The 15,375-nt window shown below is 44.3% G+C and overlaps 4 protein-coding genes across 4 annotated transcripts; 1 reads left to right on the forward strand and 3 right to left on the reverse strand.

Moving 5' to 3' along the window:
* Positions 1-1,622: 1,622 nt before the first annotated feature.
* Positions 1,623-2,446, reverse strand: TRUGW13939_08159 (uncharacterized protein; the record flags this gene model as incomplete). Its single annotated transcript, XM_035491295.1, has 2 exons — positions 1,623-2,022; positions 2,109-2,446. 2 exons carry the CDS (start codon positions 2,444-2,446, stop codon positions 1,623-1,625), a joined length of 738 nt encoding a protein of 245 aa, XP_035347188.1.
* A 1,336-nt stretch (positions 2,447-3,782) lies between these two features.
* Positions 3,783-7,411, forward strand: TRUGW13939_08160 (uncharacterized protein; the record flags this gene model as incomplete). The annotated part of the gene is made up of 6 exons (XM_035491296.1): positions 3,783-3,804; positions 3,890-4,841; positions 4,890-5,420; positions 5,522-6,071; positions 6,104-6,499; positions 6,551-7,411. The coding sequence occupies 6 exons, from the start codon at positions 3,783-3,785 to the stop codon at positions 7,409-7,411; spliced, it is 3,312 nt and encodes a 1,103-aa protein (XP_035347189.1).
* Positions 7,412-10,006: 2,595 nt separating this feature from the next.
* On the reverse strand, positions 10,007-12,452 carry TRUGW13939_08161 (uncharacterized protein; the record flags this gene model as incomplete). Its single annotated transcript, XM_035491297.1, has 2 exons — positions 10,007-11,439; positions 11,495-12,452. 2 exons carry the CDS (start codon positions 12,450-12,452, stop codon positions 10,007-10,009), a joined length of 2,391 nt encoding a protein of 796 aa, XP_035347190.1.
* An 883-nt stretch (positions 12,453-13,335) lies between these two features.
* Positions 13,336-15,102, reverse strand: TRUGW13939_08162 (uncharacterized protein; the record flags this gene model as incomplete). The annotated part of the gene is made up of 1 exon (XM_035491298.1): positions 13,336-15,102. One exon carries the CDS (start codon positions 15,100-15,102, stop codon positions 13,336-13,338), a length of 1,767 nt encoding a protein of 588 aa, XP_035347191.1.
* Positions 15,103-15,375: the final 273 nt, after the last annotated feature.

The raw sequence follows: 15,375 nt of genomic DNA on the forward strand, positions 1-15,375 counted from the left end.
TCATCTAGGAATACAGAGTCATCCCAGACCAAGTAAACAACAAGAAAGTGAAGTAGATCATCATTTCATAATACCAGCTTTGGTTTTGGTAGCCTTCGGAGGCCCATTCTCTTAGGGACTTCTCTCCTGTACTATAATATTTATTAGCAATAGCTTAACAGCGCTCAAAGAGTGATCAAAGTCACATTAATACAATCCTTAATTGTAGCCTCATCCAGTGTTTTAAAAGTCTTTTCATAATATAAACCTTTTAAACCCTCCAGTAGTTACCAAGGGAGGAATCCGCTTTCACAGAACCTTTGAAGTTTTCGTCAATCCAGTCAAAGAATGTCTTAATCTCAGCCGCTCTTAAATTCTGTATCACTGCTTCAGAATCCTCTTATAACTCATCAAGACAGAACCTAGACATATTTGTTAGATCCAGTCAGAGCAACGCTTTAAAAAAGGGATTATAATACCTATCCCACTTCCCTTAAACAGACTTCTTCGACACCTTGGTATTATCCACATCACTAGGAGAAGTTGGCCCTGCTGCAGTATATTACTTACAACGTTCGATAAAGAAACTAGGCGGTTTTCTACCATTCTCTTTTCTTTCAGCTTGGGTTTGAGTTTTAGGTAAGCCTCTATGACTAGGATTTTGCTACTTATGCTTAAATAAGACACTGGATTTAGTACTCTGCCGCTAAGGTTCGCTGAGAAACCGGAACAAGTCTGCGTTTTCTATTTCTTAATCAACGTAGCAAGAGTTTTAGGCTGCTAGAGACCTATGCATTATGCAATTTGTTAAGAGAAAGGGTCAACAAGCTGACATATGTTGAGATCGATCGTGGAGTAGAACACAGACATGAAAAAAACTCGAGGGTATTTATCCTATTTAAGTCTACAAAGAGCGCTAAACACCCATAGGAAACCAAAGCTAGGCCCTAGTCATATAGTAGATAGAGTTAGTGCAAGTTAAGCTGGAAAAGATAGCTAAAACAGCGAGTGGGAATCTCCAGGTTAGATAAAGTGAGCAGTGCCTAAGCGGTGCCGTCACTACGCGAACAGAGGTCCCAGAACCACCATTTTTGGTAGTTCCGGCACCTAAAGTTACATTGTATATGCAATATATAGCCCCAATCTATAGTTTAGCTAAGTCTATTCGACTCATTCGGCAGAATACTACCAACAAACACCATTCTGGTAAAGAACGGTTGATACGTTTTGACAAATATAAGTATTGTTACTGTTTTTAAATATTTCTTTAGATATATAGTTAAGGATTAGATACACCATAATATTAAGTATATTAATAAGACTGTATAATGTTCTTACGATCCTATTCAATATTAATAACACATCAAAAGATCTATACTATAAAAAGTATTATAAGCAGTCTGTTTTATATAAATATTTTATCATTTGATTTTGAATCTGTTTTATCTTAATTATAAATTATTACTAAGATCTCCACTTTACAGGCCTTAAGAGCAGACATCTTATTAATAAAAAATACTTTACAAAGCAAATTTCTCGATTTCTCAAACTAAATCTCAAGAAAACTTCCGAAGCATTTTCAGCTATGATTTTCGCTCGCAATACACGAAACCTTCATAAACTTCAACCTTCAATGCAGGTACTCAAGATATGCTCACACTGTATGCCGTAGTCGTCAGTGTAGCATCAGACCCAGTAAAAGGCTCAGTACCAGCCTGAATCGACAACAAGTACTGACTCGAGCTAAAGTCCTCATTCTCCTCCAGATACTGGAGAAAGTCGTTCAGATCAGCGGAAAAGTCGGTCTGTTCGCTGTTGGCCACGAAGCTGTAGACCGTGGTAGACCCGTTCGGCCCGCTGTACAGTGACCAGGAAACACCTCCAATTGTAACAGTAGCGACGGCGGAGCCAGTCGACGATATCGGGCCTGCGCCCCCGAGAGCCGCCAGCCAGATCATTATCTCGTACTCGTCAGTGCCATTGGCGCTGGAGCTGGTGAAGAGATCGTAGGCTACGTCGCCGTCAATGTCAGAGCCCGTGTAGCTAACAACGGTTATTTAGGGTTAGCCGGGCAATGGATTATGAAAGGATACTCGATAAGGAACAAAAAGAGAAAAAATGATATGTACCTCCATTGCCATGTAGTGGGAATACTTTCAATCGAGCTCACTTGCTGAGCCGTAAAAGTGTAGGCAGCGTTCGCGAAGCTTTTCACGTTCGACGGACCCCCAACCCAAGTCCATTCAGTCTCCCAAGCCAAAGTGTTGTCGCTAAGGGAGTTTATTGTCGTACACTGCGAGCCAGATGTTGCATCTGCCTCCCCCCAGAGATCATTGTACACAGTATAACTGCCGGTCACTTGCGAGTCCCATTGTCCGCAAAAACTGGCTCGTTTCTCTATCGATTTGGTTGGTGTTGCGGACGCAATGCCGGCCAATCCAAGGCTGATCAAGACTGTAGACTTCATATTGAGCGCCCAGAGACTTTCAGATTTAGTTTTTATTTAAATATATTCTTGTTCAAAAAATGTTTATTTTCGAGTAGGGTAAACGACCTATTTAAGTAATTATAATCCATGGTGATCTTGCACATGTGATTTTCAGGAATATTGAAGCGGGGTTCTTAATCAATGCATAACTTGCATGAAACATTATACGGCTTCAACATAACCGGTATGGAGGTAATTTTTCCCTCCAGTCGGGATATTAATCTTTTAATTACGCGGCGTGACCTGGTTAAAAGATGTAGCCAAGTGAAACACTGGTCGCCCCGACATTCCGCGTGGGAGAAATTGAATGCCGGGCACGTGTATTTTGTTAAAGAGAAAATAATAAACTAAAAGTGGCACATTTTCAAACACTAATTCTGTTTATAAAATAAGTTCTATATGGACTAGTCTATATATAACATGCTTTTTTGGTAAAAACTGTCCTGTAGTAACATTATTGTTCGTGCATCAATAGTATCGTTCCATGACCATTCCATACGTACTAGGCAATCTGTCAACAAAAATATTCTACATCTTTCATTCAATTATATTGTCACTAACTACCGCGATGTATATAAGGCTATCTATTATCAAGCAGAATCAATATAAGCTCATGATTGTGCTGCCAAAGAAACTCTATTTTGCTCGTTACCGTGCTTAGCTTCGTGGTGTTAGCCTTATTGGGCATGACTAGGTTCAGAGCCGCTGTTAACTTTTAAGCCTCAGGACACTGGTGCTTTGGGTCTGGCGGAAACCTGATCATTTATAATATTATGCCACCATTCCCCTAATTTTGCTGTTTTCAACCTGAGATGTGGCCAATAAAGTAGCGCCACGTCAAGGGAGTTAAGGCCCAGTTAGCAGCTGCTAACCTAATCTATCGTCCAGGTGCTGTGCCCTTTTTTTTTGTACTGTGGCTGTACTCCAAGAATGTCAATCATTTCGCAGAATTTCTAACATATCAGTCAAACAATCTCCTGCATATTTCTAGCTGTTCTATCCAGAAGATGGATCCACTTAGCATATCCGCGAGCGTTATTTCCGTCATACAGCTGTCATCCGAAGTTGTTAGCTATATAAGCGTGGCCGCTGGGGCGACGAAAGAGCGAATATATCTTCGCAATGAGATACTCCGATGTGAATCCATTCTTCAACAACTGAGAGATAACTCCGATAACGGAAATGAATGGTCTGAGATAATTTAAACCCTCGAGGCACCCGGCGCACCGCTTGGTCATTTATGGGCTACCCTAAGTATCCTTAAACTCAAGCTCCAGCTAAAGGAAGGCGTCAGGAAGGTACTCACAACCTTCAAATGGCCATTTTAAGAGAAGGAAGTAGGGAAGATTATTAGCGCGATTGAGCGTGAGAAGAATTTGCTAGGTTTGGCTTTGACAAATGACTGTCAGAGGCTAACCCTAGACATTAACAAGAGTGCTAAGGAGAATGCAAAACAAATCACACAGCTGACCATAGCTGTCACAGAGAACTTCAAGAAAAATCAGATCTGTTTTACCGAGTTAAAGGATGATATAGCACGTGTTCGCGATATACAGTCTGGCATAACTGACGAATTCGACCAACTGCACAGAATTCATCGCAATGAAAAGATCACTGCAGAGAGACTAGAAATTTCGAATTGGTTAACCTCGGTTGATTATGTCCTGCAGCAAGATGACTTTATCAGTCAACAACAAATGGGGACTGGCCAATGGTTTCTTGAATCCACAGAGTATCAGTCTTGGCTGAAATCCAATAAACAGACCTTATTCTGCCCTGGTATTCCTGGAGCTGGGAAAACAACCTTAGCATCGATCGTGATCAATGAACTATGCAGCCAAGCCCAAAATGATCCCACCATTGGGATTGCTTTTATTTATTGCAGCTTTCGACGACAGGGTGAACAGAAGTTCAATGATTTGCTAGCTAGCCTGCTGAAGCAACTGGCTCAAGGCCGATCATCACTTCCAGACATGGTGAAATACATCTATGATCAGCATAAGATTAGGGGGACACGGCCATCATCAGACGACCTATTAAGAGCTCTTCATCACACGGCTGGCTTGTATTCGAAATTCTTCATTATCGTGGATGCACTTGAATGTCAGGTTTCCGATGGTTGCCGTACCAAATTCATCTCAGAACTTTTCAACCTACAGGCTCAACAAGGTATTAGTCTTTTCGTGACTTCAAGACATATTCCAGAAATCACGGAGAAATTTCGCAATAGCGAGTCATTGGAGATTCGCGCAAGCAGTGAAGATGTGCGACAATACCTTGATGGCCATATTTCTCAACTACCAGGGTTTGTGCTTAGAAGCATGGAGCTTCAAGAACAAGTCAAGACAAAAATTACCGGTGCTGTTGACGGGATGTAGGGTGATAATTTCACTTCTTTACGAAAGCTTGCTAATTTTGTTAGGTTTTTGCTTGCACGGCTTCATCTCAATTCCTTGGTTGGGAAAAGGGCACCCAAGGCCGTACTTAATGCTTTGAATAATTTAGCCTCGGGATCTGATGCATATCACCATGCATACAAGGACGTGATTGAAAGGATCAAAAGCCAGGTAAAAGACCAGGAAGAGCTTGCCAGGGAGGCTCTATCGTGGATTACATGTGCCAGAAGACCGCTCTCTACGGCAGAACTGCAGCACGCTCTGGCAGTAGAACTCGGAGAACCGGAGCTCGATAAAGACGATATTCCATATGTCGAGGATATAGTTTCTGCATGTGCGGGATTGGTCATTGTGGATAAAGAGAGCGATGTTATCCGCTTAGTCCACTATACAGCGCAAGAATACTTTGAGCAGAGAGAAATGGCGTGGCTCTCCAATGCTCAATCCTACATTACGGAGATCTGTATCACATACCTGTCATTCGACATTTTTAAAACGGGCTACTGTACAACAGACGCGAAATTTGAGTCGCGTTTACAGTCTAACGCTCTTTATCAGTATGCGGCGAAAAATTGGGGATATCATGCTTACATTTCTTCGGCGAAGAAAGAATTGATTTTGGATTCCCTTATGCTTGACTCCAATGTTCGGCCGCTAGCCAAGCCATGGTCGTTTCGAAACGCTATGCGGACGACCCCATGTACAGCCAAAGAGCTCCAAACGGAATGACAGGCACACATATTGCGGCTTTCTTCGGATTGCAAGACATAGTAATCGTCGGGCATAACCTAGATGGTAAAGATAGCCACGGACGAACACCGCTGTCATACGCGGCACAGATGGGACATGATAGGCTGATTGAGGTATTGCTAAAGAATGACGGAGTTGATCCTGACTCCAAGGATCAATACGGGCGAACGCCATTGTCTTTTGCGGCAGGGTCGGGCAATGAACAGGCTGTTAGGTTGTTTCTAGCTACTGGTAAAATTAATCCAAACTCAAGAGTTACCAACGGACTCTATGAAGGATGGACTCCATTGTTATATACGGAACGGGCAAAGAGCGAAGCAGTGGTCGAGCTGCTGCTCACGAAGAATGAAGTCGACCTTTTGGGTGCAGATAAACCGGCATCTTCAAGCAATTACAATCCGTCAATGTGGGCATGCTGTTCCTGTGAACACTCCCCTTTGCCTGTTAGCGCCAGTAATGTTTGTACATGTTGCGCTCATGCCACCTGTAGCAATTGCTTTTGTGGTCCATATATCCTCGGGTTACCGAGAAGTTTTGGCGGAGTCGCATATGCGAACTCATGCTTCTCGGACTCGAAAACAGCGTGGGTTGTGACTCACGGATTGGTTGCACGCTGTACGAGGGATGGACACCGTTATGGTACGCAGTTGAAAGGGGTTACGAAGGGGCCGTCACATTACTACTCGAGAACGACCGTGTCTGTCCGGACTCTAAAGATAATAATGGCCTATCACCTTTATCATTGGCAATAGGAAATAGACACGAAAATGTATTCAGGCTACTGCTCGCAAGTGACAGGGTTAATCCAGACTTAAAAGTAGCCAGCGGGTATTATGAAGGACGGACTCCATTATTATTGGCAGCAGAGAACGGGTACGAAATGATGGTCAAGCTGTTACTCGAGAAGGGTGGAGTGGATATTAACTCCTGAGATAAGCACCAATGGACAGCATTGTCGTTTGCGGCAGCGGCAGGACACGATGGGGTGGTTAGATTATTACTCTCGAATGATGAACTGAATCCAATGTCTGCGGATAAGTTCGGACGTACGCCACTGATGTTGGCGGCGGGGAACGGGCACGAGTCTGTGGTAAATATTTTGCTCAATACACACCGAGTCGACCCGGAATTTCGGGATTGGAAATTTGGTTTGACGTCTTTGTCGTGGGCAGCAGGGCTCGGGTATGAAAATGTGGTCAAGCTGCTGCTCGCGACTGGGAAAGTCAATCCTGACTTCAAGAGTTTTGATGAGTTTCACAAAGGACGGACTCCGCTATCATGGGCATTGAGAGGTGGTCATAAAGAAGTAGTCGAATTGCTGTTAGCGACTGGTAAAGTCGATGCTGACTCAAAAACTACTATCTTTGTTAATGCTGGTCGGACATCCCTGTCATATGCCGCCGAAAGTGGACATGAAGACATTGTCAAGCTACTTCTGTCAACAGGGAAAGTCAATGCTGACTCAAAGACTACTGGAGGTGCTAATGCTGGTCGGACATATCTGTCATATTATGCTGAAAATGGGCATGAGGCCATTGTGAAGCTGCTGTTGGCAACCGATGAAGTTGATGTTGACTTCAAAGCTACTGGTCATATTAATAGAGGTCGGAATCCGCTATCTCACGCTGCTGAAAATGGGCATGAAACCATTTTCAAGCTGCTACTAGCAACCGGGAAAGTTGATGCTGATTCAAAGGACACTGACTTTGATTCTGGTCGAACGCCTCTGTCATATGCTGCTGAAAATGGGCATGAGGCTATCCTCAAGCTGCTAAGGACTTGCCTCGCAGATTCATGATCTCCATAGGACAATATTTTCTTGTTCAATTTGGTATGAATATATACAGTAAATACCTTTGTGTGTTAAAAACTTTCTTGGAAATAATATTCAAGCCCCACCTGATGTCTAGTGCTAACTAATAATGAAAATTGGAGTTTGTGGTCAATACCGGAAATGCAGGAACATGGATACTGCTTAGCAACGTTGTAGCGACATTATATAGGTTTACAACATATCAAAAAGATTATACAAGCATAACCATTATAAATATCACTATATATCCAATTTTCTAAGCGTAGTAACTTTTTGCGATATATCAACAATGTAGTGACATTGTAAAATATAAAATAATTATAAACTACTTTCTATGTTATAGAATTTGATATTTCTATATTCTTTACTATATCTATATTTCTTAATATATTACAAATTAATTATAATTTAAATAAAAGCCGCAGCGCAGCCTGCACCAAGCTCTACAGAACTAATATAACAGCGTACTCAGAAGGCTTATAAGGTAGCCTGTATGCACCGATTTGACTAAATTAAGAAGCCTGCAAGCTGGTTAGTAAGGTTATATAGGGGGGATTAATAACGTACCAAGGAAGCTTGCAGGGTAGCCTGCAGGCCTGCATACACTAATTTGATGCTCTGAAAAGTCTGTAAGCTGGTTATTAAGACCTTATAAAAGGAATTACAACGTACTAAGCTGTAGTGAGGCCTGCAGACCTGCGCGCACTAATTTGACTAAATTAGAAAGCCTGCAAGCTGGTTAGTGAGGCTTTGAGGGGGGAAGAAAAAAATGAATTTATATATATATATATTTAAGTGTGGTGTTGATATGAATATTTACAAGGATCAGGGTAAACGTATTGACGCGTCTGATTTATTTTATAGATCTATTAATTCAAAAAACCAGTTTTTATTGGTACTATATATAAATTATATGATTGTAGGATGGTTACAAGGTTCAAAACATATCAAGATTTTGATATGTTACAAAAATTCGGTAATATTGTAAAAATTAGTTAATATATCAAAATTAGATACGTTATGATTTTATAATATATAGAAAAATGTTATTACAGTTAATAAATTGGCAATGTATCAATAAGTTAACAGTATTAATACTATTTTTTAGTTATATAACTGTTACTAAGCCTATCAACGTTGCCGCGACGTTGCTGAACGGTATCCCCATTCCCCCAAAAACCGGTATTGGTACATTTTATCAGAATCGTAAATACAGGTTATATTATTTTACCAAAATAATTAAATAGTATTAATGGCAATGACACGTTCACCACCACGTTAGCTCCAGGTGAAGGTTAAAAGTATTATTGTAATAAATATTCTGATATGACGTGAGAATTGGGGTAGAGGATGTACATACTTAGTGTTTGTGGAGAACTAACAACCATTGACGAAAAGTGTCTAAACAATTCGTTATAAAACTTCTCCTTTATCACACCACCAGTTCTTGTGGGTATTTCTTCACTGCGGCAACAGGACCACCCACCGGGTCAAGGTATTGGAAGGTCGAACTTCAATGTTCGTATATGCTGGAAAACAAGTGGTAGGGTTTCTTAGATTATCATGCAACAGAGTGCAAAAAGAAGACATATGAGAAATAGTCCCACTGTCAACATGGGGCGAGTTCGAATGCATAGTATGTAATTTTTTGTGCTCAAAGCTAGATCTAGACCGATCAAGTACCGGGGAGGAAAAAAACGGGGCTCCTAACAGCCGGGCACCAATAGGGGCGCTTTGCGAGATGCAGGTGAGGAACGATAAAAGCGGGTCTTCCGCCTATGCATTCAGCCAATCAGATCCATGATATTTGTTGCTACTCGTGGTGTTGCAACGCATCTTCCAAGAGCTCAAGTGCAAGCCTCATACAATGCATCAAAGGCTGGTTTGAACCAGCTGGTAGTTTACGTGGCCACTGAATGGGTGAGCCGAGGAATTAACGTCAATATATTCAGTCTAGGATTGGAAACACCGCTCATGTCCGTTACCTTAACCGATCTACAACTGTAGTGGCCTAAGTAGATACCTACTTTAGTAAGTGCCTTTTATCATGTGGCCTGTCTCTGATTAGGAATGATAATATGGCCAATCGCAAGTCCTACAGTGCCGATTGGACCTGGCTTGTTTATAGCACACTGCACTGCACCTACATCGCGTGCATTGAGGCATATCTAAATTACGTCTTCAAAATAGTTGACATTTCACGTAATCGCTTCCAGTATTTAAGTAATGGAATGGCGCAGCTTGAGATCGAGGGTGGCTATCTGTCGTGGTTCCAGATGTCATCAAGTAGGAACTGTCGGAGATGAATCGCTGAACGTTACTATTTTATTTATGTAAGTTGCACGTATAATAATTGAAGATTTTAATTGATGTTAGTATTTGTTTGAATACCATGGCCATCTACAAACGCAGATTATACACCAGTCAACAGAGAACTACCCATTAAAACAATATAGTAATTAAAAAGTGTATAAACAATGAAATGTACTCGAATGCTGTGTGAATTACAGGGAAAAATCAATGAAATTGCCACCTAAGGGACATATTTATATGCAGACCGTGATAAACACCCTTATGCTATCACGAATCATGGTCTTGCGACGGCTCACTCTCATCTGGTTGTTCCGAGGAGGCTGTTTCTGGCTTCTTGGGTCGACGAAGTGTTCCTCCCAGCCATGCCAGGCCACCACTTAAAGAATCGCTGAAGCTACGCAGGCGTGTCGATGAAGAATCATCGTTATTAGCGTTCTTGTTGATTGTAATGCCGTCGGCAGTTGGTTGAAGGGCGTCTCTGGTGGAATTAACACGAGACGAGCTGGGGGTGGTTGTGACGGCTGTAGAACTCATATTATGGCTCTCGCCCGGTAATTCAGTGACAAGTAAAACCTCGCCGTTGTCGCCATTCGATTCACCAATGATCAGAGGAGCGGAACCCAGCCGCCGAACTCGGACAGACCTGCTGCGTTGGTGTCTTCCTGGGCTGCCTTCACCACGCCTGAGAGAATCTGCAACCACAGCAGACAGAGTGGAGGACAACGGGGTAATCAAAGGACCGGGTGTTAGTCGCAGAGTAACTGAATTCCTCGCGTTGGACTGTGGAGTGCGAGGAGTACTCCGACGTCGCTGCTCAGGCGTCCTCAGCTCCGCTGAAGGTTGAGCGGGGTGTGCTGAACCGTCCGAATTGGGTGGCTGCGCTACATCTTCCGAAGGAGCAGCTGGGAAATGAAAGAGGATTGGAGGTGTCTGTGATACGTGGGAGTTAAGTCCTGGAGGCGTTGCCGGCACGCTATTATGTACAATTGGATCTGATGTCGTAGCTTTGATGGCACCTTTGGGCGAGGCCCAAGGGTTGTCGATAAGAGATTGGGGGCGAGGAGGTGACGATGAAAATTCTTGGGATAGAGAATCCTCAGAAAATGAGCCTTCATGCTCTGATGTGGCAGGTGAAAGGAGACCTCTCGGCGTGTTCAAGGCATCTCCCTCCGAATTCATACTTTGTAACGAAGCTCTTGGCGATCGCGAGCGATTGTCGGCTTCAGTGCCAGTTTCACCTGGCTTACGCGTGCGTCTACCAGTGTCCCTAGGCTCATCCACAGAATCTCGGTACCGTCGGCCATTATCGAAGCCAACGCCGGCTTCTTCATCCTCTCCTTCCCCTTCTGAATACTCATCTTCGCGACGGACTCGACCGCTAGTGATGAAATAAACACCCAGAAAGGTTAAAAAGCATCCACCTACAAATTTCAAGGCTCGAGACCGCGTGGTGGATTCGAAATCTCGATATAAAACAGCACTTCCTGTGATGACGCAGAGGGTGAAGAGAACGAATTGAGTAGGGATGACCTGCGTGGAATCGAATCGTTGTAAAGCACGATTGATGTAGCGTATTTGCATCAAAGCACTAGAGACCAGTACCATACCAAGCAAATAAGAAATCGGAAAGGTAATGACATGCCAAAGCGTGAAAGACAGTAATGACGCAACACCTTTGGTTGAGAGCGCGGTATAGCCACCTGAAGAATCTGTAAGTTTTGAAAACAAAATAAGGAACAAGTTTTGTCGACATACCGAATAGGCCAACTAAGCCCACGTCAATCAAAATAGTACGACTACCGTACTTGTCACTCAAGCACATAAGAGCAACGATCAAAGCAGCTGTCAGCCCTAGATATAGCTCAAACTCCCATTTGGTGATCATGACCCAGATCTCATGTGGTCCAATTTTGGTTTCAGAGGTTTCTGCGCTTAGTACCACGACAACCGCACCGGCAATGGCAACAATAACGCCCCAGAAATCCCGTTGTCGAAATTGCTCCTTCAGCATAAAAGGAGCAATGACGCAATTAGAAATCAGTGCAACCACTCCCAAAGGCGAAACAATCGAAGCCGGCGCGAATCCGTAGGCCAGAAAGTTGCCCATTTCTCCTAGGGTCATCAAGATAATGCCTGCCCACCAATATGGCGAATGGAGATAATTCGCCCGGTCATTTTGTCCTATGTCTTTGTCCCCAGGTCTCAGAGTTTGATCGGAGAGAACTGACCGATCCATATTATCGTGGTCTTCTCCTTCGGTTTCATAATCGCGGTAGGGCCGGTCTTGACGATCCCGAGGCTCCCGTCTGTCCGTTGCTCCTCCACCAACATTATTGCTATTATCATTAGGATCGTCTCTGTATGGGGCGTCCATTGAGCCGTAAGTGCTTGTCGATACATGTCTCCGAGATCGCATGCGGACTCGTTGGCCTTCGGCTTCTTGCTCGATACGTACGTGAGCGTACCGCTGAATATTGAGCGCAAAGGATATCAGAATATTCCCGCATATCGCCACAATTATTCCAATAAAAGACGACCATCGTTGGGCCTGGTGTCCATTGTCTCCGTCGGCGTCTTGCGCTCCTATGAATAAGGATAGTAAGTTGAATGTGGTTGGAAGTAAGGATGGCGTGGAGAGAGCCGTGGTGTCGGGCACGGACAGCACCGTGGATGTCGGACCTATCGATGCCATACTCGATAGCATATCGTCCATTCTCTTCTAGCTAGGCTATCTGGAGGGGTTGCTTGCGTAAGAGCAACAGGATCGAAAGCTCAGTTGCTGACTCTCAGTACCACCTCGAAAGCTTAGTAGCAAGCGAAATATGACCCAGATAGTTTATTTAATAGTCGCATCGTGACTCAAGAAACATGATTTCGTCGCTTTGTCCGATGCAAGAGGCTTTGCTTTCCCTTGCGCGTCCGATGCGCTCCTTTTTCTGGTCGATGTTCGGAAGAACTGGGAACAAGGACTTTCTGAAGAGAGGAAAAAACCGAGTTAGAACTTGGATAGGTTAAAGATGGTCTAGCCACAGTCGCCTGTAATACAGCATCAGAACTCACGGATTGGAGGGTAGACGACAACGACAAGACGCAACGCGAAGCTGGGAGAAAGCGGGTTACGGCGGCCCTTGCGGCGTAGGCGTCAACGTGCAGGAAGCCAACTGACGCTAATCCCTCATCGGGTAAGGATGCAGCCCATTCTCGTGAGGATCGGCCACGCCGGCTGGGCGGGGGTTGCGCCTGTGTACTGTGAATATTGTTTGGCTATAGTGAGAAGAAGGACTAGATTTGCACTCTGCTCAAAATTTGCCTTTGCCAGCAACCTTACCGCCGGTTGGCAAAAGTTTCAGTACGGGCTTCATTAGTGTACTTGATTGGTCATTTGATGTTGATAAGTGGGCCCGAGTATATCTACCCCAAAAGAAGCATGAAAGAAGAACTAATGATTCAATTTCTAGATTTTCCAGTATCCCTCCCGTTTTCCTGATGTCTACCTAATACACAGATATCAATAACCTTTTCCCGTGCACCAGGCGCCTGTAGTATGTACAAATATGCGAACAGATATATGAATAATACGTCATAAGACGGAAAGTCTATCGCCTTGCTTTTTTCTTGTCAGGGCGCTCGTCCTCTTCATCACTGATTTCGGCATATATAGTCTTAGGCTGAGTCTTTTCCCAAGCCTTGGTGAAAATAGGATCCTTCTTGGCTTTGTCCGCATACTTCAGCAATGCTTCTCGAGGATCTTCGTCGCGCATGGAGCTGAGTGGAATGCTTTCGCGAATGTGCTTTGCATCAGGCTGCGACTTTGCAAACGGAGTTTGAGCAGGGAGATGCGGCCGACGAGGATCTCTTGAGCGCCCGGATACTGTGAGGCCAACTGTGGGATGGCGAGCAGACCAGCTTGCCGCCGCTGACTGAGGCATGCCGTTTGCCCCGACACCCATTGAGTCACCAGAGAAACCTTGCGATATATCCGTTGTGAAGTTGGGGTCATCATCAACATGCCGTCGCTTGGGAGCTTTGGACATAACAAGAGCCGCGCCCTTGGTGGACATTGTCGGGTTATAGAGCATGTGCATTTCGCCATTGACAGAACCCGTTAGGATTTGATTTAATTTATCGTGCCAAAGCACGGTGACCAAAGGAGACCCTGGTGTGACAGGCGTCACAAGCTCCGGTTTTAGTGTCGCTGGGTTCAAGATATGGAGATGGCCCGTGTCGGAGCCGGTGATGATGTTGGTACCAGTTGGCGAGAATTTGATGTTAGTCGTTGGATAATGATCTGAAGTTGACTGGTGGATGACGGTCGTGATGGGCTGCTTGAATTTCCGAGTATCCCACAGCTTGATAGTATTGTCGCCTCCCCTCGTCACTACCAACCGCCCATCAGCACTAATATCAACACCGCCGGTCCAAGTATCCCTGGTATGCGCGTCTCTGACCTCTGCAGCTGGTCTAGTATAAGGGCCATCGCCACTCCACATAGCTATACTGCCATCAAATCCCGCGGCAACGAGTACATTGGGCCCGCCCTGTTTTGGAGAAGCCCATGCAACAGCGGTTACCTTTGTCCTTCCCGCTGAACCAGCAGCCCTGGACTTGTGAACAATAACCTCTTTTTGATTTCGGCCGACATTTACGTCCCAAATCCTAATAGTACTGTCTGTACCGGCAGTGGCGCATAATTTATGGTCCGTAGGGCTCCAAGCACCTGACGTAACCTCCGAGACATGGCCTTTGGTATTGTGCATGTCCCGCAAATACATGTCACCCTTGACAAATTCGATGAGCACATTGCCATCCCGGTCGTAAATCTTCGGCTGGGGCGTGGCGGGAATAACCAACATTTGGCTAGGCGATATGGGGTTGAAGGCGACATAATTCACTGGGTGTGTCTCTTGTGCTGCCGACTGCTTCTTTGCACTCGGATCGACGGACTTGAAAGCTCGGATCGTAGAGGGCGTCATTGAGGAAAAGTCGTGAAGTTTTATTGTGCAGTCCGTAGAGCCAGAAACAAGTCGACCTCCAGCTACATCAAGGGACGCTGTCGTCACGGCGCGTTCGTGTGTCTTGAGCACGAGCTCATGCGATACGGGGAATTCGTCTTCATCGTCGTCGTCGTCGTCGTCATCATCATTGCTATCACTGTCTGAATCTTTTACCGAATCTTCTGCCTCTGCAGCCTTGGAGTCTTGTATTCTCAAGTCGCTTTGCGCATTTTGCGCGTCTTCGGATTTCGGCTTCACATCAGTTCGCTTTGATCGGTCGATTTGGGCGACGACATCGGTCTGCTTCTCTTGTTTCCCAAAACCGCTCGGAAAGAACTGTTTAAAAGCTTCCTCGTCGAAGCCGTCCATTTTGCCGACTTTTTATGTTGAATTAGGAATAACTTTTTGCTTTTGAAGATTGTCGGAGATGTTCGCATTCTAGTTAGTAATTTTGCAGTGTTTGCATTTACCTTGGGCTGTTGGCCAATCACATCCCGGCAAGCTCTAATCACATGGCAATGACGTCTATTAGTTTATGTATACTCTGTATATTGCAAGTTGCAGTAAAAGAGAAAATAACATGGAATTTTAACTTTCTTCTTTATAATATAACTGTCTGGACGACTAAATCACTGGATAGTT

The sequence above is a fragment of the Talaromyces rugulosus genome, chromosome IV (assembly GCF_013368755.1).
Source record: "Talaromyces rugulosus chromosome IV, complete sequence".
In the NCBI taxonomy this organism is placed as follows: domain Eukaryota; kingdom Fungi; phylum Ascomycota; class Eurotiomycetes; order Eurotiales; family Trichocomaceae; genus Talaromyces; species Talaromyces rugulosus.